Source organism: Crocodylus porosus, unplaced genomic scaffold, assembly GCF_001723895.1.
Source record: "Crocodylus porosus isolate Cpor-Errol unplaced genomic scaffold, CroPor_comp1, whole genome shotgun sequence".
Taxonomy (NCBI): Eukaryota; Metazoa; Chordata; order Crocodylia; family Crocodylidae; genus Crocodylus; species Crocodylus porosus.
The window spans coordinates 66,980,846-67,005,569 of record NW_017728948.1 but is presented as its reverse complement, the minus strand read 5'-3'; the positions used below and the strand labels follow the sequence as shown (position 1 = coordinate 67,005,569).

General features: G+C 45.3%; 1 protein-coding gene across 1 annotated transcript in view; it reads right to left on the bottom strand.

Moving 5' to 3' along the window:
* STPG2 (sperm tail PG-rich repeat containing 2) overlaps positions 1–1,413 on the bottom strand; it is a 572,264-nt gene extending 570,851 nt beyond the window's left edge. Inside the window, exon 1 of the mRNA XM_019553336.1 lies at positions 1,335–1,413. Coding sequence (XP_019408881.1) covers positions 1,335–1,407 — 73 coding nt within the window. The 5' untranslated portion in view covers positions 1,408–1,413. The remainder of the gene's footprint in view (positions 1–1,334) is intronic.
* Between the last annotated feature and the right edge of the window lie 23,311 nt (positions 1,414–24,724).

Below are 24,724 nucleotides of genomic sequence, written 5' to 3'. Positions count from 1 at the left end.
AACCCCCTTTATCCATCAAGACGTGGCAGGCGAGATTAACGGTAGCGCAAGCGGTCCGGCGCGTACCCCCCTCCTCTCCAGGGGCCATTCGGGGATTTTGGGGTGACTCACAACCAGGTGACCTACCCCAAACCCCCACAGCCTGCAAAGGTAAAGCCACAGTTTCCCATGTTTTTCTCCTTTAAAGGAGAATCCATTTTTAAAGTTTGTTCACAACCCTTTCATATATTCCCACAGGTTGAGAAACGCTGGCCTAGATTCTCACATTTGGAGGCATTTGTAGATTTTTGCAGAGTTGCCTGCCCACAGTGCAGTGGACAGATCTCCACTCTCTAACGCATGGGTGGGCAATTATTTCAGCTGGAGGGGCACTTAACAAGTTTTGGTGAGTTGTCAAGGACCATACACATCAAATCTTTTTTAAAATAGCATTTAAACAAATTATAGATAAAAAATAAATCATATACTAAAAATCAAACATTTACTATAACATATTTAATTCTATTTCAAAAAGTAATCTTGGTCCTGATGTGTTCTTTTGAATAGGACATATGGATGTGATTGCTCAACAGCTCAAAATACATTCTTACTTTTGTATATTGTGTGTGGTATTGTATGTGGGAGGGGACATGGGGGGGTGAGATGTGTAGGGGGAGGTGTAGGCATGTGTGTGGGGAGTTGCCTGCACTAGGTCCCAGGAACCAACCAGAGTTGGGGAGAAACCACACCCAGGAACCACACCATGCTCCCGCCTGCACCTGCCAGCCATGGCCCTGGCCAGTACCCACAGCTTCCCAGGAGGACTGCTCCCACCCAAGTTCTGTTTAATTTCTGCCACCTCCAGCAGCTCCTCCTGCCCCTACTGTGCTGCTCCAGATGGGAGGGAAGCTGCAGCTAGCCAGCTCCTGCCCCAGTGCACGGAGCGCCAGCTCCAGCTCCTAACCACCTTCCACACACTCTGCCTGCCCAACATGATGAGCAGATACTTGTGGGCAGCCCTGCTAGGAAGCTGTGCCCACTGGCTGGGGCCAAGGCCATCAGTAGGCACAGGTGGGAGTGCAACACGGCTGCCCTAGCCAAGATCAGTCAGGGCTCGGCCCCAGGAGGAGCGCCATGGAGCAGCTGTGGACTGGATCCAATCAATTGGCAGGTGCCCCCCTGCAGGCCAGATCCAATCAGTTGGTAGGCTGAATCCAGCCCGCAGGCTGTATTTTGTCCAACCCTGCTCTAACTACACCAAGTCATTCAAGGCCAAGAAGAAAGATATCTGAGCACTGCAGTTTGTTCCTAAAGCTTCAATACATTTACAGGAATGTTTATTAAGAATTACTTACAGTGAAGAACAAACAGCCTCTCTACTACCCTTGCAAGGGTCTGAGGCCTAACCTTGTATGACTGAAGAGCCATTCCTCCCCAAAAACAATCTGTGTGAGACAGCTGCACCAGGAACTTCTTGCCTGCTGTCTTGCCCAGACTATCTCCTGGAAGGTCATTCTTTATCAATCCAAAATTGGATTAGATGATCTCTTGATGTCCCTTCCAGCCTTATTTCTCTATGAAAACATGAAAAAAAAGCTGTCATAAGCATGGTACTTATTTTATCAGATGCTTTGAAAGGACTGCAGGAAGCAGAGTTGCTAAATAATAATTTAATACATTTAATAATTTAATAAAATTATAATGAATAAGGTCTGCCATATCAGGACATGTATTAAAAAATATATCTAACCCTGAAAATGTAGTATTATCCCAAGAATAACTAACATGAAATTTTGCTTTAATTTAAGAAGTATTTAAGCAGATGAAATTCAAAATAGCAATTCATAATCATTATTTTTAAAATTGAATTTACTTTTCAGAAATTAAGTAAAACAGTAGACTAAAAAAATATGGCAGAGATATTGCTTTGTAACTACACAAAGGTGACATTGTACTCACACACACATACAGCAAACAATAACAAGAGAAGATATCAGAGCTAGCAAAAAAAATACATGGATTTCAGTGAAAGACATCTAAATTTTAATACAATAAGTACTGACATTTCCCTAGTCTGATTCAGAGTTTCTAAAAATTGCTTTGTTTAAATTCTAAGGAATGGGTATACCAAAATGAGTAGGACATATTTTGTATTATACATACATTTTTATATGAACAACATATCCCAAACATTTTTAAGCCAAGAAATTACTCAGTGGTCTTACCTTTTTTTATGCACAGCTAAGCCATGTTCCCACAATAAGGAATGTGCGGTTTGCAGTGCCTCAAAGCCTTTTGAAGAGCTGCAAAATGCATGCAGCACATGTTAATCCATTCACAGTGCTGCATATTTGCAGAATGGTGGCAAAATTAGATACTGGGAAAGCCTGGTATCTAAAAAAAATACACTAGAAAAAAGTAACATGGCATACATGGCAGCAGTGCGTACCACCCAAAACCAGAGCCTGGCCAGCCAGCGCCACACTCCGGGATCATAGCCACTGCAGCCCTGGGAGGCCCCCAGGATCCCAGGTAAGACTGCTGGCTCCAGCCTCCCCTACTCTACCTGGGGCAATTTACTGTGTGCCAGAGCACTCATGCAGAGTCACGCCTGGGGACAAGTAGCAGTGGTAGAAATATATGCTCCTGCTATTTGTCCCCAGGAAAATAAACGTTCCCTCTCATAGGGATTCATCATACAACTGCTAAAACACAAAAAGCCTTATAGATTCATTGATTGTAAGGTTAGAAGGGACCTAGGAACATCATCCGGTCCAGCCCCCTGCACCAAGCAGGAAAGAAAACTGGGGTCAAGTGACCCCAGCAAGGTGACTGTTCAGTCTCCTCTCGAGACTCCTCTTTCAGAGTAGATGACTGCACCACCTCTGGAGGAAGCATATCCCACAGTCTAGACACGCTGACTGTAAAGGAGTTTTTCCTAAAGTTGAGTCGGAAATGGTTTTCTAGGAGTTTGTGGCCATTACTCCTGGTTTTCTCCAAGGATGTCCTGGTAAACAGTTCTTCACCAAGCCTTTGATGTATGCCCCTAATATAGCAATAAGTTGCTACCAAGTCCCCTCTCAGCCTTCTCTTTTTCAGGCTGAAGAGTCCCAGGTCCCTCAGCCTTTCCTCATATGGCTTGCCATGCAAGTCTCTGATCATACAGGTGGCTCTTCTCCAGACTCTCAAGTTTGTCCACAACCTTGTTAAGTGTGGCGCCCAGAACTGGACGCAGTACTCCAGCTATGGTCTCACCAGTACAGTGGAAGAATTACTTCAACTCTACCGCCAACCCTACTGGCTACAGCATCACACTGCCAGCTCATATTTATACTGTGGTCTATTATTACTCCCAGGCCTCTTTCTTTTGTATTGCCAGTCAGTTTGGTGCCACCAAGCCTGTAGGTATGCAGCGGGTTGTTTGTCCCCAGATGGAGCACTTTACGTTTCTCAACGTTGATCTTCATCTGGTTCTGATCTACCCAACTTGCTAGCCTGTCTAGGTCCACCTGTATCTGTAGCCTATCTTCAAGCATGATCACACTCCCCCATAATTTGGTATCGTCCATGAACCTGGCCAGTGAGCTCTTCACCCCCACATCCAAATCACTGATAATTTTTTAGGATAAAACTTAAAAAAAGTTTTTTAAAGGTATTTGCTAAAGCTGCAAATAGGTTTGTAGGGGAATTATTAAAGGTATCTAGGTACCTAATGGTCATATTTTTCCATTCCATATACATAGAGAGTAAAACTTTCCACAATGTATTGGTCTCTCAGGGGGGGAAAAAATAAAAAATGTTTTAAGAAATTAGAAAAAAATAGTTGGTTTTTTTTTCAGTTCACTGTAATAATAAAATTTACCTTATTCCCTCACATATATTTCCCCCAAAATTCAGGTGCTAGAAATCAGGGTGTACTTTATAATTGAAATAAAGTAACACCAATTTCTGCCACATAAGCCTTTGCCAGGAAAGCAAAAGTAAAGGTATACATGCTGCACACATTAGCCACATTAAAACAATGCATCTACAATAAGTAAGTACAACATTTATGAGCAAGTAAAATCTTTTAAATAACTCCATCTACATAGCTGCGCATAACAGTCTGTCTGTTGTTTGGATGAGGGAGTAGATAGGAGAATACAACCACTAATGTAGGTATAGTCTTAAAGTAATATAACTTTACACATTTTTAAACTATTTTTGTTTTGTTAAAAATAGCTAGCTGCCTTCCTTCGGAGAGGAGAATCATCTTTTTTATTTAAAATCCACAGTCCTATAAATTATAGAATCCACAGTCCTATAAATTATAGAAGACAGAAAATTATTCACATAATTCCAAGGAGATTAAAGCAGTTCTGGGAAACAAATATATTGCTTAATTTTGTTAGCCACATTAAAACAATGTACCTACAATAAGAGTCATTATTATGGCTGGATTACACTATTGCAGTCATACAAACACAGTTTTTAGTTTAGCTTTTATGGTGTCAGAGGCCAGCTTGATAAATATTTAATAGGGAGAGAGAAAAAATAAAAAAGTAAATTACAACCTCATTTACAGAAGTATAAATGAGGAGTAACTATTTTGAAGTCAAAGATCATGCTAGATTAACACTCCTATAAATGAGATGAGAATCTAACTTTAGCAGTTGCAAGGGATTTGTAATGGGATAGAGAACTGTTCGTGGTTCTAAGCAGGTCCAGCTGTATAGTTAAGAAAAATTAACTCTCTTCTGACAACTGTTTGGTGACTCATGTTAATTAAGATAGTAGTGGTCTTATTCCAGTTGCTAGAGAACAGCTGTCCATTTCAGTAAAACTGCTAATATAAATTGTCAGAGAGACAAGCTGGCGGTCTCAACAAACAGACCAAGGATCAAATAGTGAGGATGACTGAATAGGATTTAGGACTGCCTTCTTTATTTGGTGCCACTACCAAAGCCCTTCAGTACTATATATCACTGATGCTCAGACTATCTGGCCCTGTGGGCCAGATAAATGATCTGGGGTTGGTCCACACACTTGATCCAGCATGGGGTTGATGCACCAGATCCTGCCACAGAAATGGGCTCTATCACCAGAATTTAATAACCTGTTGAAAATGTAAGCTTTGACTTGAGACAATAATTTTCATAATGGAAAAAAGGGAGACAGTTTCTCTTTTAAGTGTTTGGGTTCCCAGCTATATAGGCCATTGCTTAGATCCTGTGCAATAATTTGGAACTGCCTATAGAGCTGTGGGATAGGGATCTAGAAAACAATATTGTGTGGTTATAAGAGCATGTCTCAGCCAATACCCAGGCGATGCAATCTGTGTTAGGGGCTAGATCTCCAGTGCCTTGTAGTCTGAGCATTCATTTACCTCTCCTCACAGTGAATGTAAAACACCATGAATAGTTCAAAATAGTTGCATCTGACAGCCACTCTGCACAGGTATTAATCGCTATTCAAATCAGGCATTTTTTAAGTCTCTTAGAAAAAGCTGATGTGAGGACATCAGTATCAACCAAGGCAAGCTGGATTCAAAAGGCTGTTTAATTCTGCTGAACAAGTGTGTGCTAATGCCATAGCAGAGGAGAAAAATATCTGCCATTGTCACAATCACAGCAAAAGGTTATAAAAATCAGTCTGACCCAGTGTGTTTTCTATCACTTGAGCGCTATCTGCCTTCTGTGCTGCTTCTTTATTCAAAGATCAGCTGTCAAGCATGGTGACCTATAATGTCAGTGACAGGATGGAAGTGTGTAAGGCCATTCTATCAATATTTGTGAATAAGTTGTTCTAATAGTCTGCTAAAGCTGCAGCTGATATTCCATTTCACTGGGAATTCACATTTTGACAGATGTTTGTCCTGTACAATTATACTGAAATTTGTTTTAGTCCCAAGCTCATTATACCACATTTGGGAAAAGTGATACGAAGACTAAAAGACTGGTACACTTCTCGCTTTGTTGGTGGCTCTGTGCAGCCAGTGTCTTGTTTCTATGGTTACCATGAAGCCACACCAAAATGTATGCATGCCACAAAGAGCTGCAATTCCTAAAGCAACCAGCAAGAGGTTAAGGTGGAGATCCCTGTTGCATACATGGTTTTCAAGACCTGTACAGATCAGTCTTGCATGACTAGAGTTACAAGAAAGAGGAGAGGCAAAGATCCAAAAGGCACATGACAGAAAGAGAGAGACAAGAACCCAAAACAGAGAAGGAAGAAGGAAAGGGAATGAATTATCTTCATCAGTAACGTATTTACTAACTGTGCTTTGTTCTATAAAGACATATGTATATCGGAGTAAGGAAAGCAGAACTTACATAACTTGTTTCTTTGTTAAGTTCCCCCTTCCCCTCAGTGCTGGATAACTTTTTGGTTTAAAAACAACATTGGCTAATAAACAGTAAGGCTTTTCATCAAAAACCACTTGCCAACACCCTTTCAGATACTTGATAGTGTGCCAGCTGTATTGTATGTTCAGAGACAAACAAGTAATGTAGGCATTTCAAATGCTGGGCCCTATAGGCTCCAGGGCAGGCATTCGCCAACTTTTTCATTATGTGGGCTCCACTTAAATAGGCTCATTTTTCTAGGGACACCTCCACCTACTATTCATGACTGCCAGATCTTCCTGTCCCAGTTGCTGATTTATAACATTCTTGTGGGCAATCAGAGTTACTGCTTGCATGGAAAAGTAATATTTTGGGGAACATAGTATATTTTTAGCTTCTTTTAATGCAAATTAACAACTGGAAAAAAGAGGAGAGCCATTACAAAGTAATCACTGAGTTCACTGTAAATATGCTATAGATGAAAGTTTAAGAAAGTCCTCCCTAAGAGCTCTGTTTTTCTTCACTGTTGTGTGTTTGTGTGACGTACACATTTAGTCATAAAATGTACCAACTGTGCATTATGTCATAAAAGAATCCTTACTGGAACTGCCAGGAGATAGCAACTGCAAACAACATACATAGAAGGGTAGCCACTAATGCTGTTAGGAAGAATCTAGTGGTACACTAAAAGGGCACCCTTGCTACTCAAGATATTCTTTCAGTTCTAATGCTCCCTGCCTGGCTGATGCACAGTGTGCCTCAAAACAGGGAACCAGGCAACACTGAGCTGGCTGCTCCCTTGTATCCACATGTCTCAGTGCAGGGGCTTCACTGCAAAGCCCCCAGCCCAGGGCTGCCTGCTTCCCCATCTTGAGGCACCCTGTGCCCCAGCCAGCCAAGGAGTGGCTGACTGGGGCACATGGTACCTCAGCATGGAGGCTCCACAGTGTGCAGAGATGGGAGATGAAGCTGTCCAGGGCTTCATGCTCCCTAACTCTACATTTGTACCAGTGCTCACTACTTTGGTGTGGGTTGCATCACTTTTCTCCAGGATTTTTTTTTTTTTTTTTTTGCTACCAGGAAATCTCTAGCAAATTTTGCCACAGTGCTGCACATTAGCAGCATTGCACATTGATTAACATGCAATTCGTGTGGTTTGTGGAGCTGCAAAGAGGCTTGCAGTGACACAAAACATACGTGCCTGCACATCTGGATCCACCCAATGAGTCCATGAAGAGTTACTTTTGTGTCCATGGAGTCTGCTTTCTGAGACAGATGTCACCCAATATGCTCTTATTAGAAATTCATCTCTGTTGCAGCTTTTTCAAATCTCAGCTTCTACAGCTGCATTTTCAGTTTTTGGATGTACCCAAACTGAAATGTTGGCCTCCTTGATAACTTCGCATGCAACCCTTACAGACAACTTTGGGTGTGGTCCAGGGATCCACCCCTAGTCTATATAACACCTCACTTAGTAGTGTCAGTACTTAATATGGGTTCCTTCCAAGATTTATCCAGTTGGTCTCTTAACCGTCTTTCTCCTACTAGATGAGGACCCATGTTTAAATATTTCCCCATGCAACCCAACATCATTTCCATTTGTGTCAAAAGCTATTATCAAATCTCTCAATGTCATAATCTACTTTCATTATGGACTTTGGCCTGTATGATCTGAATTCCTTTGTTCTTCGTCAAAAACTCCATAAAAGACATATGCTGGGGTATTTAGCTCATGTCCAGCTGTAAGGAGTACCAGGGTATATACTATGTACTCTCATTGCTTGCTATTATATATGTCATTAAAAAAAGGGATATACTGGCCCCAATACATTTGCTGTTCTATCTACAGAAGTAGCCAGCTTATCTCATAACATCCAACCAAACCTTTTCAGCATTCCTTGTAAGCATCAGCTATTCTGCACCAATTTTCATAAACATTTCATTACCCAACAGACATAAACTCTTAGCTTAAGCAAGACTTCAGTAACACCAAATGGGCGCATTTACACGTGTCACTATGGCAATATTGTTACTATGCCATGATTTTGTACTTCCTTTTGGTCTGTACTGCGCCATTCACGCAATGCATGGTTATTTTTAGCAGCTACTTCACCATAGCGGCATGCTATATGGGGGGAGCATGTCAATGCAGCAAAGTAGCTGGTCACATGTAGATGCCTGCAGATGCTACATTGCCATAGCACATTGCTACAGTGATGTAACATCATGTGTAGACACACCCAACGTCCAACAGTTTTAAGCTCAGTACTTCCTTTTAAGGTAAATCTGCTACCAACAGTTGGCTATACCCATCACCCAGGCAGCATTTCATTGTCAAGTTTCAGGCTTTCTAACTGTGACTAGAAAGCTTTTAGTGTGGTATTCAGGGGGAATAATACATTCCAGGGTAGCAACATTTGCCAATTGATTTTTCAATCACATACTATTTTGATATCAAGGGTCTCTGTCTGGAAGGCAATTAACTGTTCTGGAGTTCATTATTGCAATCCCAGATGTACTGTTTCAGTAGATGAAACAAAAATATTTGAGTTTCTGTAAAGTATAGGAGGAAAGGAGAAAACCATTTATTGTGATTGAATTCATTCCCTAGAGCAACCAATTCCTCAATCTCCTGCTTAGGGCAATAATTGCAATCAGGATCCCAGCAAGGCCACCTGGCCAAGGTGTTAGCACTGGATTTATGACCCATATACTTTATTCCAGGCAGACCCAAACCCTCAGACTAATCACAACTTCTTCCATTTGATAATAGGCAACTTGTATTGATATACAATGATAGCAGATAAGAGTAATGCAGGGAGAGCAAACAAAATAACCCCCCAATTCTATTTATCTACCAGTTCCAAGGTTCACAGAGCAAAGGTACGCCTGGTCAGTATACAAGTTCACCCTGTGGTTCTTTCTGGAATGTCAGATGTCAGCAGCCTTGGAGGTTGAAGGCCAAGGCTCACCCTCCCTCCCGCCCCATGACATGGTGGGTGAGATGGGCCTCCTCCCATGGTGGCATTGGTTTCCCCACTTGGGGACCACCTGCTGCTCTGAAATCCTTCCTTTTGTATTATTTCTCCTCTGATGACTCTTCATTTCTGGATACTGTTGATTGGTTTCCTTATAGTCATCATGCTGTCAATGTTCTGTTCTGCCAGCCTATTCCTTTGTTTCCACAAACTCATCAGATGCATACATCTCAATTTGGTCATTTATCAGTGTCTTAATTTGGCCATGCCTGGCCTCCTAATTTGGTCTAACCACCAAAACCAGAAATCCCAGAGGTTTTGCAGCTGCACACTGGGACCTGGTACGAATGCAGCAAACCTGTCTTTTGTTACAGATTTTTAGGGAACAGTACATTGTATGTCTTCAATTTCCCAGCCTGTTTGTCTGCTAGCTTGTGACACAGTGGGGCTTGAAAGCTGAGAACACAAAACATTATCACAAACAGACTTTTAGAAACCAGCAGGCATCAGTTTTTACTATGTTTGTGTGCAACCCTGACTATGAAATAACACTGCAGTTTTTCCAACCACCTTAGAAAAACTTGCTCCACAGGATTTCTGAATCCAAAAGAGTCAATGCACAGATGCACTATCTATCCTGGCCAGAAATTCTCCCAGATGGATAAAGGGGAAAATGTTCTGTTGACATAACAGGAGACCTTTTCAGGTGGTGTATTTCTTCTCTAAAGAGAACATAAACATTTGCTGCACTGGTCCACCACATTCTTAAATCCTTTGTGATCTTGTATCAATAATGTATCGATCCATAAATACTAATATCTGCATCCAGCATGAAAAGGGCTTTGAAACACTGGTACGCTAAGACAGAAATAATTACAAGAGCCCTTCTTGATGGTGAAAATGGTAATGTTAACCATTGCATTTTTTTCCTTTTTCACCCAATCTGTTCAACAGTTCTGCAGTATTGACAAACTCACAAATTTTCATGATAGGAACAGAGATCTACCAAACTTTGCACAAATAGGCCACATCCAGGTCAGCGAGGACCTATCTGTTGCAACACCTCAAAGCAGTTTGAGACACCACAAGATGCACACTAAGAATGAAAAAATGTTTCCTGTGCTGCATATTTGCAGCACAGGCTCCAGATTTGATCCTAGGAAATCCTGGTATCAAAAAAATAACATGCTGAGAAAAAGTGGCACAGGGTATGAGCATGCCCTGAGGCAACCAGAGACTGGGTCCTCCAGAAAGACTTTCTAGCACACAGCCAGAGAGTCTCTATGGCTGCCATGTGCCTCTGCTGCTCCAGCATGCTGAGGCAAATAGGACCAGGACAAGGCTGGCAGCAGTGGATCAGACCCAGACTCTGTCCCTGGTATGTAGGGACATGGGGATGGGCGACTGTGGAGGTGGGGATTGTGGGAGAGGGTGTGGGGGGAACTGTAGATGGAGGGACTGTGGGGATGGTGAGGAACACTCAGGAGAGGTGGGTCCCTGCCCACCACCTGCAATGGCACACAGGACCTCGCAGCAGTAGGAGCCAGCAGCGAGTGTCAGGGCAGTCATGGCCCACTGCTGGCAGAGACCCCAGCAGCCCCTGGCTCCACCTGAGACCTTGGGGGCTACACATGGTGCACGGCACTGGTGCAGCCCACTGGCACATGCCCTTAAACAGAGCTGGACCAGCTCTTCCTGTCACCCAGGATCCTGGCACCATGCACAGAAGTCACACGCTGTTGGTCCAGGCCACCTCCTGCCTCTAGCCTGATGGCACTTGGGACACATGCAAGCAGAGCAGCCCAACCCAATAGCATGCAGCTTCTGCATGCAGTGCCAGGAGCCCAGGTGACAGCAAGAGCCAGAATGATCTTGCCTGAAGGTGTGCCCCAGCAGGCCAGGCCAGTACTGTGTGCCATAAGCAGACACTGGCTGCACTGCCAGGGGTCTCTGCCTGCCTCATAGAAAAATCAGAGCTACCCCTGCCCCCTTCACTCACCAGGATGTGGGGTTCTCAGCAGCACTGATGTGCTGGTGCCCTGCCCCTGCTCTTGCTCCTCACTTCCAACACACAGCCCCACCACTGCCCTGCACTCCTGACCCACACCCACTTCCTGCCATCCACTAGGTCCTTCCCAGCAGCAGCTCCATTCCAGCACCAGGACATGAATCCAGCTGCAGCTGTCCCATCCACTGCTTTGTGGCTCTGAACAGTGTCAGCCCTTGCTGTTCTGCTCCTTGCGCCTGTGCCCAAGTCTTCATGAACTCTGTACTGTTCCTGGGAAGCCTTCAACTGGAACTCAGAGACGGGGCTGGGCAAGCCTCTTCCCTTCCAGGCCAGCCTCCCCCTGCACAGGTTGCTCTAGGGGCAGGACAGCTCTAAATCCGGCTCTGGCAGCCTTTCCTACCCTGATCTCTCCCCCACCCCCCATCTCTCTCTGTCTCTCGCACACAAACCCCTGCTGCCACCTCCACCCCACCCCCTAGCCCATCACATATCCAAGTGGTTCCTGGGACCAGGAGCCCCCACAGGCTGGGGCTGCATGTCTCAGCACCAGTGTGGGCATGGGGCAGAGCTGCAGTGTGGAAGTTGCTCTTGGAACCACAACTCAGTGACAATGCATAGGGGATGCATGGGGTGCACGTGCACCCCCTGAGAGTGCCGGTGTAGCCCCTGATGGCTGCACTCACCACTTAGGTGATGGGCGGGGAGGCAGCCAGGAATGCCAGTCCTCCCCCCACCGCAAGTGCTGGCCAATCCCTGCACTTGCTGCAGCCACTTTCGGGAGTGTCTGCGGTTGTTTCTGGGAGTGGCTGCAGTGACTGGCCAGTGCTTGTTCCCAGAAGTGGCTGCAGCCACTCCTGAAAATGGCTGCAGTGAGCGCAGCAATCAGCCGCAGGCCCCCGGGACCACAGGATCAACCATGAGGGATCCCCCCAGCACCACAGGATTGCCCACAGGAGACACCTCCCTCCAGCTGGTGGGACTGGTCACAGGGCGGGGGCATGTGGCCCCCCCGACTAAGGTGGCACCAGTTGACCAAGCCACAGCTCCTGCCAGCAGGTCCTGTTCTGTCCTGTCCAGTGGGTGAACACAAGGGGCATAAGATTTGTGGAAGGGATGTGGGATTTGGGTTGGGTATGGAGTTTGTGGTGGTGGTGGGGAGGTTTGTGGGTGGGTGTAGGGATGGGTATATGGTTTGTGGAGGTGAGGTTTGTTGGAGGTATGGTGCCTGTGCAGAAGCTTGGCAGGTTGGGGGGTTGTGGGGTCGTTTGGAGGTGTGGAGTTTGTGGGTAGGGGTATGGGATTTGTTGGTGGATTGTGGGGGCTTTGTGGGTGTGGGGGAAGTGTACAGGTATGGGGAGACTGCTCGGGAGGAGCAGCAGCACCAGCAGTGGCCATAGAACATTCAGGGCCTGCTGCTGGTAAAGCCCCCAGCAGTGGGGCGCATGGCCCTGGCCACCTGGAACCCAGCACCACCTGTGCCACGTGGCACAAACCCAGTCTGGCCAAGGGCTTGTGCCTAGACTAGGGCATGCATCTTCAGGCAGGACTGGCCCACTCTTGCTGTCACCCAGGGCCCCCTGCATCACATACAGGGGCTGCACACCCTTGGGCTGGACCAGGTCCTGCCTCCAATGCCCCATGCACCCTTCAGCTGGGCCAGCTCATTGGAGGCATGGCCCATCCTGACCTGAGGATCTGTGGCCCTTGTGCAAGGTGTTGGGGCCCAGGGTGACAGAAAGAGTGGTCCAGTCCTGCCCAAAGATGCACGCCTCCAGTCTAGGCCAGGCTCCCACCAGGTGGCATGGGCAGTGCTGGGTCCCAGGTGGCTGGGACTGCATCACAGCGCATCACAGTGGGGCTCTACCAGTACCAGGCCTTGAGCACCCTGTGGCAGCTGCTACTACTACTACTGCTGCTGCTGCTGCTGCTGCTGGAAGGAGGCTGTGTGCCGTGCAGGGGGCAGGCAGGGGAGCCACTATGGCTGTGTGAAATTTGGATGGGTGTTTCATTTTGAAGCGGTTTCAATGTGTTTCAAGCTTGAAACAGTGAAATCAAAATGAAACAAAAAGCTTCAAAACAGCTTTGAAATGAAATGAGGGCAATCAAAACATTTCAAAAGTTTCAAAATGTTTTGAGTTTCGAAGCTGGGCTTGCTTGCAGCTAAACAGAAACTAAAGAGAGGGAGGGGGAAGGGGCGGGAGGAGGAAGGACTGCTCTGATATTGACATTTAGCTCCCAGTTCGCTTTCCCCACCTTTCTGATCATTTCCCCAGCTCTTCCGGGGAACAAAGGCCCCCAATCTGCACGTGGGGTTTCAGCAGGCTTCTGCTGCAGGCTAGGGCCAGCGGCAGCCACTTGGTGCAGCCTGTGCTGAGTGCCAGGAACAGTGTGGTGCTGCTGCTGGCCCCAACCTACAGTGGCAGCCTGCTGAAACCCAGTGTGCAGATCTAGGGCCCACGCCCCTCAGGAAGAGCTGGGGGAATGATCAGAACCAGTTCTTGGTTAAATTCCTCAGCTCCCCAATCTTTCCCCTTGCTCTCTGATCACTTCCCCCAGCTCCTCCCAGGGGGCACGGGCCCCTGGATTATGCAGGATGACAGCAAGCTGCCTCTGCCAGCTGGGTTTGACAGCAGCTATGGGCTATTTCCCCAGCCAGCAGCAGCAGCCTGCTGAAACCCCACGCACAGATCTGGGGGCTACGTCCCCTGGGAAGAGTTGGGGGAACGATCAGAGAGCTCAGGAATCAAACCGGGTGCTCTAGCTCACTGCAGGAGCTGCCCCAGCTCCCAGACAGTGTGTGGCACCCTGACAAGCTGCACTACATGTGCCAAGGGGCAGCTGCCGCATGGGTGCCAGGCGAGGGGGGCAATCCCTGCTGCCCTCCACTGCCCCACGCTGCACAGGGGGCTCTGCCTCAAGTGCCCAGAGTCCCCAGTCGCCACTGTCAGAGCCAGTGAGTGAGGGGCTTTTTTTTTCCTTAAAACTCCACACACTGGCTGTGGAGCATGTGGATGACAGCATGCTGTTGCTGCCATCTGTGGCCAGTGCCAACACCCAAGTCTCCCTGGCACGGCCCGCACCAAGTGCCAGGACGAACCCAGTGCTGGTGCTGGCCCCAGCTGGCAGCAGCAACCTGCTGTCATCCCACATGCAGATTTGGGGCCCCACACCCTCCAGGAAGGCTGTGGAGCTAAACCAGACTCCTCCCAGGGGAAGTGGGCCCCTGGATCTGTGTGTGGGATGACAGCAGGCTGCCGCTGCCAGCAAGTGATACAAATTTTGCTTTGAACAGTTTGAGGTGCAGTTTCACAAAAACTCCTGCACCTATCTCCTTTAAACTTGACAGGCTTCATGTCCTCAGAAGAGGCTACCAACTCTATAATTTTCATCCAAATCAGGCAAGAACTGACAAAGTTATAGGCATTTTCAGGATTTCCCATTATAGCCTAAGGGCAAAACGCTGAAATGCATCAAAACAGTGTTGAAACAGTTTCGACTGAAGAAAACAGAACAATGCTTCGAAACAGAGAAACAAAACACTGTCCCTTTGGAATGGAAAAATGGAAGTTGAAATGAAACTGCACCACTCCCACAGCCCGCCAGTCCCATGTACCTACTTACTAGGGGTGTGTGAAACGGACCCTATTCAATTCGGATTCAGATTTGGCCCGAATCAGGGACAGTGATTCGAGCCATTGATTCAGATCACCGTCCCCAATTTGATTTGGCCGAATCCAAAGCTGACGATTCAGTGCTGATTTGGTGAATCAGCGATTCTGACACAGGCACAGCTTTAAAAGTTTTTTCCACATACCTTGAGGTAGCAGCACAGCTCTTGATCACTGCAGTGCTGGAGCGGATGGAGCATCCCATAGCAGCGCAGGGGCTTTCCAGTGTGCTGGGAAGCAAACCCAGAAGTGGGCTGGAAGTATTTCCGGTCACTTCCAGGTCTGCTGGGGAGTGCACTGGGGCTCCAGGTCTGCTGGGGCTCCACTTTTCAGCTGTTTGTGCTGCCCGTGCAACTGCTGCTCTAGATGGGGGTTTTTTTCCACAGTTTTTTTTTCCAGTTTTTCCACAGGATACCCAGGGGTCAAAAAAAATATGGAAAAAAGCACTGGACTAGTGCACGCATGAGTAGCGCACCTTTGTAGCACGGAGAACAGTTGACAGGACACAGCCCTGCAAACGTGTTTGCGGCACCACACATTGCACAGCCGCGCTTGTCTAGATGCACCCCTGAACTCCATCCCTCTGGGGGCAGAGGGCTGAGAGCAGTGGACCCTGGGATGCTGGAGGGTTGTAGATTGGTTATTTTGTCTCTGTGGAACAGACTGAAGTTACCCTAACATGACCTAGGTAGCACAGCCACATTAATCCTCACCCAAAGTGCCATAACTAAGAGATGCTCAGAGGGCACTTGTCATGAGTTAACAAGCTTCAGCATTTTAACATTTCACATTTTAAGTGCCCTTAGCATAGTCTGAGTATAATGTGCAACTTCACACTAAAAATTTAATTGTAAGCCTGTCAATTGCCTCTCAAATATATGAACGCACCAAGATGCCATCAATGTACATCTTATCTGAGAGAGATGTATCCTGCAGTATCATTTTTGATGGGTTACTAACCATGCCTGGTGCACTGCATAAACTGAAATTAATTATTTTAAACTACAAAAGGCCTTGTCCTGCTGTCAAATCCACTTTCCCCCATCCATTTGATCTTCTTCCCCTTGCCACCATGTATTTTTAACATCCTTTAAATTAACTTTATCAAGGTTTCATAACCTACACAGAACCTATACTTCTATTTTTGTAACCAGAACTGTGTATGTGGCCCAAGGACTAGCTGAAGAAGGCTCATTTATGACTTTCTGATACATTTCCTCAGTGGTCTGTAAAGCCTCTTAACCTTTTACTATTGATACATGCTGAGGTGACTGGTTAATGGGCCAGTTTCTCCCTGTTTCAATCTTGTTCTGAGCCAGTGTGGCATAACTTATATTTTTATTGTTCTCCAGATCCCTAACCAGAAAATCTCTTAGAATTTTTTTTTCTTTATTTTTACATACCTCTGTGCTGGAAAAAGTCAAATAGAAACTCCAGTCTTTGCTTTGGCTGGGATATTTTAGTCAGGGATGAATCCTGCCTTGAATAGGGGATTGGATTAGATAGCCTGCCAAGGTCCCTTCCAGCCCTACTTTCCTATGGACTATGAACTGTGCTTTTCTTTTTTGTTCCTTGTCAAAGACTTTAGCAACCAAATAGATATCCATTCCACATGCTAAAATTCCCAACCCAAACTTTTATCTCTAATCTCAGGTTATTTCCCCTTTCAGAGGCACCTCCAAATGTTGTTTTTAGTATCTTTGCAAAGTTTCCAGCTCCTGTTTTAGGCCCTGTTTTAATTCCCTTTGGCTGTATTTTAATTCCATTTTTTACTGTTACAAGCATCTTGATTATTTCTTCTATTTTGACATAACAGGAATTCCTGCTCATGATTTTTCTCCTTTCTATCGTATCCCACTTCAGCTCCAGGGTTGGCACCTGGCCTGAATAATTAACCAAAATACACAGCTTCTTTGATTTGTTTCAATTAGAAGGAGAAAATGATGAATCACACATTTCTTGGCTGTACTGCTGCACCAAAGAATACACAGAACAATCTCTTCCCTTGAACAAAGTAAAAACAAACAGGAGCCAAGTGCCTTATTCACATCTCCCCAGCCTCCTTTTTACTACCAGTCCTGTGGCCCAAAGAGCTTTGACTCTGCTTCTTCCCAGGGTAATTTTCATAACTGCTTTTCTGGCATTTTTGGTGCTTTCTGCCTGAGACTCCAAAATAGACAATAGCAGATGAAAACAATCAGTGCCCCAGCCCTTTCATTTGGATCTCCAAGGAAACCCTTTAACTCTTCCTGGGTTAGTTCTTGCACAAATCTTCCTATGGGACCCAGTGCCTCAGGCAGTAGCTTTTATTCCCTCAGCTACCTTGCTGCACAAAGGAGCTTAAGGAAGGGTGACTAGCAGCTTTAATAATGTCTATTAATGTCTAGATATCAAATACAGGCTTGCTGGCAGCATTAATATCTTCAGTACACCCACGTGTTGACTGCCGAGAACTTCATAGGGCCAAGAGGTACTAGGGTACCACCACATTATTATTTCCCAAAAGTTCTCCATGTTCTAGCATATGTACATAGTGAGCATGTGTGCCCACATGCATAACTCACTATGACCCCTGGAAGCAAATACTGTAATGGTGAGAGTGGGATCTAAGGAATTTTATACCCAGTCCCAAAAATCATGTATTCTGCCATGCCAGATATGCAGTTTATGAGATGGAGCATAAAATTCCTCAGATCACAATCAAACAACTGCTGAGGCTGAACCTGTCCAGCCCACTTCCCTGCCCACTCCTGACATGCCACATATTCAATTTAAAGCACAGTACAAATCAGCCACAAAGATGTTTTACACAAAGTTCATTTGGAACATCTTTGTAGTTGGTTTGCCATTTTGTTGCACCATAAATTGCTTAAACATGTGGCATGTTTAAATTTTTCATAAGATTAATTTATTAATCGCACAATAAATGCAATGTTTGTCGGGGCCCTATGTCAGCTCTGCACCACACCTACACTGGGGTGATCTTGTTAATTCTAAGGTAGTCTTAGGGTTGCTTTGCATAAACAATATAGCACACTGCATGTAATGAGGCTCACTGTTTTTGTTCCATATCAGATAAGTCTTTGGGAAATGTAACTGATGTACACTCATGAAGTTTCCAAGGCAAGGGGATCAAACTACTAGACAAGTGGAACTAAACTTTTTTACCCTATGGGCCAGATGAGTGGTGCAGGGCCAGTCCACAGGACAGACAGAATTGCACATGCCAGGACAGGACTCCAAGGCCCTGTGGTGCCCCCATTCATCAGGATTGGGCCCCAGGGTTCTGCACTGCCGCATGCGTTAGGATAATGCCGAGGCCCCATTCCACCTCTGTCCTTGCATGTATGCTGGGATTGGGATCTGGGACCCCACACCACCTATGGCTAGCCCTACCTGATGGTATCAGGCACCAGGGCCCCACGCTGCCTCCACCAAAACCCATGTGCTGGGATAGGGCCTCATGCTGCTGCCACCTGCTCCTGCATGCCAGGCTCAGGCTCTGGGTCCCTGCTCCACTCCTTCCCAGGCCTACATGCTGGGATCAGGCTCCAGAGCCCTGCAGGCCCCACACCACTTCTGCCTGGCTCTATGTGCTAGGATTAGGCCTTGTACTTCTCCCACTTCGTCCTTTGTGCCAGGATCAGACCCCATGCCTCTCTGCTCACCTTATCTAGTGCACAGGGCTATGGCCCAAGGGGTTCCCCACAGACTCAGCACTGGAGGCCAGATCTGGCACTTACATTGGACCATGAACCAGGTCTTTCCAGCGTTATTTTGAGCCAGTGCCACAAATCATTATTAGACTTGTGGAACAGAGAAAAATGTTAATTCCAGTAGTTCACGAATCTTCAAAGATGGAAGCTAATGCTACAAACCCTCAATCATTAAAAAATGGGAAATTCACTTTTCTAATATTGACTTATATTTTTTGCTAAATTTGGGAAGGGCTGAAATACTATACCTTAAAATCTGATTGTATTGTTTCCTACCTGGCATCCATACCCACTGCTTTAATTTAAATATGATTGAAAAATAATCCATTATGTGAAGAAGCATTAAAACTATAATCAAGGTTTTGCAACCTCAGAAAATCTGAAACTATCTTTTAAATGGAATGAAGTTTTCACCTTGCAGACTAGTTTTGAATTTAGAAACACAGAATAGAGGACTAGAAGGGACCAGCTGAGTGACTAAATCCAATCTCTTGTCACAGGCAATGACATCATAAATTCATTTTATCAATATATAAAATTCCATTTTGAAACTAGAATCTCCCCCTTCACGCTACTCCTGGAAGATTGTTTTAATACCTCAGTTCTCCGATATAGGGAGCTTATTCAAAAGTACAACATAAATGTATTCATGGTCATTTACAGCTATTTGTTCTTGTGCCAATAATGTTCTTTGTTTAAATAGCTTTTCTCCCTTGCTGGTTTTTACCTCCTGTCCCCCTCCCCCCTTATATATTTATGCTAAGAACAATTGTATACTCTCTTAGCCTTAATTTTGCTAGTCTACACAAGCCAAGTTCTATTTTTATTCTTTCATAGGATAGTCTCTCAGTTGTCCCAGTGATCTCCATAATCCTTCTCAGCACCAGTTCGAGTTGGAATTAATCTATTTTGAACATGTGTGCTCAGAATTTTACACAATACTCCAAATGAGATCTTACCAGTGCTTCATGCAAATTGTAATATATAGATTGCTAAAATCGTATAGGAACTGAAGTGGCAAATAATGGTGAAAGGAATGTAATAATAATACTTTGATACTTTGCGTCATTTAGTAAGAGAAAACTAAACACTGGACTAATGCAAATTAGGGTTCTGCGAAGCTTTGGTAGCTGATTCAATATGGAGGGGATTTGGCCTGATTAGGGGACTGAACATGCAAATCCAATTCGAATCGGAGGACCAAGTAAAAGCTCCGAATCAAATCAAGGCATTTGAATCGATTCAGAAAAGCTGGTAAGACTGTTGGGGCTGGGGGAGTAGGGAGGGACGGATTGGGTTTGGGGCTGGAACAAGCTACCCAGCTGGGGCGGGACGCGTGTTACTGGGGAAGGGAGTGGGGAAGCGTGAGATGAGGGCACAGCAGCCCAGAGAGCAGGGGCGGAGGGGGCAGGATGCGGGCACAGCTCACTTTGAGCAAAAGAGGGAAGGGGCGACAGGGCACAACCCCCGCTCCCAGCACTGCCACACCCGCATCCCATACTCTCCACGCGGGCTGGCAAGAGGCAGCAGGGCAGAGCCCCTGCAGGTGCCCCTACTGGGCCAGAGGCAGGCAGCTACAGGAGAAGTCCCTATGGCTGCCCTGCCTGGCCCCAACCCCTACCTGGCTCAGTCTCCCAGCACTTTAAAAAAAAAAAAGAAAAAAAAAGAGAGCCCCATACTCACTAGCTGCAGCTGTGGTGATTGGGGCCTCTGGGGGCTCATGGCAGAGTCCCCACACACAGCACAGGACAGTGGGGTCAGGGGAATCACCCCCCCACCACCACCTGGCACCCACATTGCAGATGTCTCAGCAAACATTGGGTACAAACAGAAGTGCAGCTCCCAGCTGTAACTCAGAATGATTTTTGCAAAGTGTTCTGAGTTACAGCATTACCCCAGACCAATCAGAAGTTCATTGTTAGTTCCAGGGGGCAGGGGAATCTAGTTGGGGGCTAGAAGGCTGTAATTATGTTCCTATAGTAGCCAGGGATTTCTGCCCATGCTCACTGTTTTCAGAATGGGAGGGAGGAAAGGCAGTGAAGAGAGCTTGTTCTTGGGGCTCCCCAGCTGGTGTTGAAGGGCGCAGTGGTTGAGTTGGAGTCCCCCCCAAGGTGAGGAGGCTCCAATGTACCCACCTCACTCTCTGGGGGTGGGGGTTGAAAAATCCCTAGACTGAACTCCCTCTGCTCCCTTTCCCCCCTCCCATTCTGAAAACAGTGACAGGCTGGGAGCTCCACAGATACAAGTTGCAAAAGACACTGCATTTTGAAATGTCTTTATCTGATACCTCATGTAACAAGAGGTCAGATTTTCACCCAATTGGCCATTTTTGAAGCTGTTTGCAGCCATGCACTTGTATTTGGTCACAGCTATAATCTGCTTTCTGTGACCAGATTGGGCGAAAAGTGTCACTTCTGTCTGCAGCCTTTAACTGTCCCTAGTCTAGTCATTGTAAAGAGAAATTGCAAAGCCCTGATGTCAGGTCAGAATAAAAGGAGTGCAGAATCAGACCCATATTTGTGTTAATAAAACTTCTAAGTGTTTTAAAATTCAAGGGATAGATCGTGCTCTGACTGACATTTTCTTTAACTTCTTGAAGTCAGTGAGTTTGCCTAGGGTCCAAGTTTGGACAGAATCTCACTCTAACGATTTTTAAAATCAAATTAATATGTCTTCCAGCATTTTACCCTTTGCGTTTAATTTTTGCCTTGTCCGTGAACAATTTTTAAATACAACAACTTAGCAACCAATACAGTTGAAGAGACATAGTACTATTATATGGATGCAGTTAGAATTGTATTAATGTAATATCACATAGCCAAAATACTTAAAAAGGGATAAAAAGTGTAGGTAGCCTTTCCATTAAACCAGGGGTGTCTACATATGGGTCACAGGCCAGATCTGTCCCATGGAACTGTTCTACCTGACCTGCCAGTAGTCCAGCAGGCTACTGGCAGTCAGGGCACAGGCCCAGTGGAGCATGGCCTGCCACAAAATTCAGAGTCCCTGAACCTTGATGGACATTGTTATCAGCAGCAGGGAGGGGAGTGAGGGTTCTCACTTGCCTTGCTGCTATCCACTACCCCACCCTCACTGCCACTCACTTTCCCCCATTTGTGCTGCTGCCCATTTCCTTGACCCAAGCTGCTGTCCCATTCCCCCCTATCTGCATTGCCACTCAGTTCCCTGAATTACAGCACTGACCAGCCCACACTTATCCTTGGACCTGCACCACAGGCAGTAGACCTGGACCCACTGCTGCTGGGTCTAGAGATCTGGCCCAGGGAGAGCTCCTACAGTCCAGATCTGGCCTGGGGCGTGGGTTGAGTTTGACACCCCTGAATTAGACAATATAGATTGTAATCATTTTCAGTCTCATTCTCATGCACCATTAAAATATTGAATGGGATTGCAAACATTGCAAGTCAATGTTTACATGCAGACAGATACCTAATTTCAAGGATTATCTTCCAAGTATTTGCAAATTTAAGTATTAATATTATTGCAGTATATGCATAATATTGGCTAGCAAAGTTCAGATCATTGTCTTTCTCCCTACTATCACAGGTAGGTTTTCCACAACACTGTTTAGGAAGGGCAATTGTATTCTCTTTGGTGCCCAAGAAATTGAACCCAAGCTATTACCTGTCTGACTATCTCCATGAGGCCATTATTCCATTTCTCTTGCCAAGTTGTTCATTAGTACCTGGTCCAGGTTCTGAAACTGACTCCAAGTCCTTTTTATGTGCATGACTATTTTGTTGACAGCTGTACGAAAAAAAGAGATGCCTGAACTGAAATGTGAGAACAAATAAATGGCTAGTCAAATACTAAAACATAGTAAGAAAAGTGTTGCTAAGCTAGTATCAAGCTTATGTTAACGAATAAGGAAATGCTGCCTACATCATGACAGAAAAGGTCTCTTTTATTTTGAGGGTTTACAGTGCTCTGTTTCTGCCCATCAGATGAATTCACTCATGTGTCTCAGAATATCCAAGTCTCCCTTGCAAATATATTTCATACATGTTAGCCTTGCAAGTCTTATGTATCTGTTATCTGAGACATGACCTTACTTTTCAGACTTAGTAGATATTTTTCCCTGTAGGAAGTCTAATTCTACTTTCCAACATATGGCTTTACCATATGTCTCTTCCACTGTGTTTAACACAAAGACCAGGAGGGCCTATGCTGATTGAGCCTCGTATAGGCCAGTGCTTGGCAACATTTTCTGGTGGTAAGCCAGAACAATCCAGCTTGGGTCTGACATAGACTGGGACTAAAACCTGGAGGCCATGGCTTCCACTGCTTCTTCCTGTCACCATTTCTCCTCACTGCCCAGCTGCTCAGCTGCAGGACAGAGAAGCCCCCACTGCTGAACACTGCCAAGGCAACAACTCCGTAGGCTGGATCCAATGGGATGAATCCATAGGTTCCTGATTCCTAACACAGGCCAGTTCCTTTAATAGGTTAGGCAGCCGCAGGAGACTGAACTTACCTCAACATAAAGTTTTCACCAAAATATCTAAGGGTGTGAATTACAGCTATTTAAGTAATTGAGGGCAATGTTTCTCAACCTGTGGGTCACAAGAATATATGAAAGGGTCGTGAACACACTTTAAAAATGAATTCTCTTTTAAAGGACAAAAATGTGGGAAACTGGCTTTTCACTTGTAGGCTGTCAGAGTTTCAGCCTGCAAGGAGCTGCTTGGGACCCCCTCATACCTCCCATACCCCTCCCTGCCCTACATACCCACACTCTGCCCCACACACTGTAGGTGCTGGGGCCTGGAGGCAGGGGGCAGTGGGTTAGGAGTGATGGGCAGTGGGTTGGGACTGGCCACTGATGTTTACAAATGGATCCTGGTACAAAAAGGTTTAGAACCACTGATTTAGGGCACTTTTACATGTGCTTCGGGGTGGGTGGGCAGCACTTTAATTAGAGTGGTTCTGAGAGCCACTGTAATTAAAGTGCCACTGCATCCTGTGAACCAGCTTTCCAGTGCTTAAAAATGGTGGTGGGAGCACTTGAACTAAAGCTCATTCAATGAGTTTTAGTTCAAGTACCCCCACCACCATTTTTAAGTGGGGAGACACTGATACACAGGAGGCTGTTGCAGCACAGTAATTGCCACACTTGATTAATTGAGTCTGTTCCAATACACTGGAATTCCAGAGTGTCAAATAAGCCTCCGTGCTTGTGTATAGGTGCCCCTTGGTTCCAGCCCAAGTAAAAAGTGTCACTAGTTTTATGTGCTGATGACTTAAAACAAGTGTCTCTGTGTGTTTCTGTCTTAAGATCCCCTGGGGTTTTAGAGAAATTATTTTTCTAAGTTGCAGACCCACCTCTTTTCTACTCAATCTACTGGTTCACTGTCCACAGTGAACATTGTTAGAACTGTTCCTTAAACTGTTCCTTTCTCTCTTGCAACATTGTGACACTTCAAATAAACAGAAAACATTGCAACAGGTAGGGCAACTAGGGTATTTATGCAGATGATATCTAAAAATGAATTGAGGTGAGGATGCAAAATGAAATCAGCGGAATGTATGCTTGTATAATCAAAGCACTTCTTTAGGATTTTAATAAAGCTGTCAGTTCAAGGCTGTTATATGATTCCTAATGAGTGCATAGTAGCAAATTAAGTACCTGTATTAAAACAAGAAGTAGGATGGGTAAGATCCAGTCAAGTATAGGTCCATTAGTATGAACTTAGGACCATTAGTATGGCTCATGCAAGGTCATAGAACAGATTTGGAAGGAAAGATTAATTATAATAATGGAGATAAATGGAAAACAGGATAAAATGCAACATGGTTTTACTAAAGGTAGACAAACCTAATATCCTTCTATGACAGGATAACTAACCTCTTAGACAAGAATAATGTAGCATAGTTAATCCATCATTAGTTAAGCAAAGTATTAGATACAGTGTTTCCCAATAAATTATTCTAAGGTAAGGTGGATACTGAGTTGATGAAACAAGAGACTACAGCTGGTTACACTGAAAGAGGCTAGGGGTGGATCCTGAGACAAATCCTGACTAATATTTTT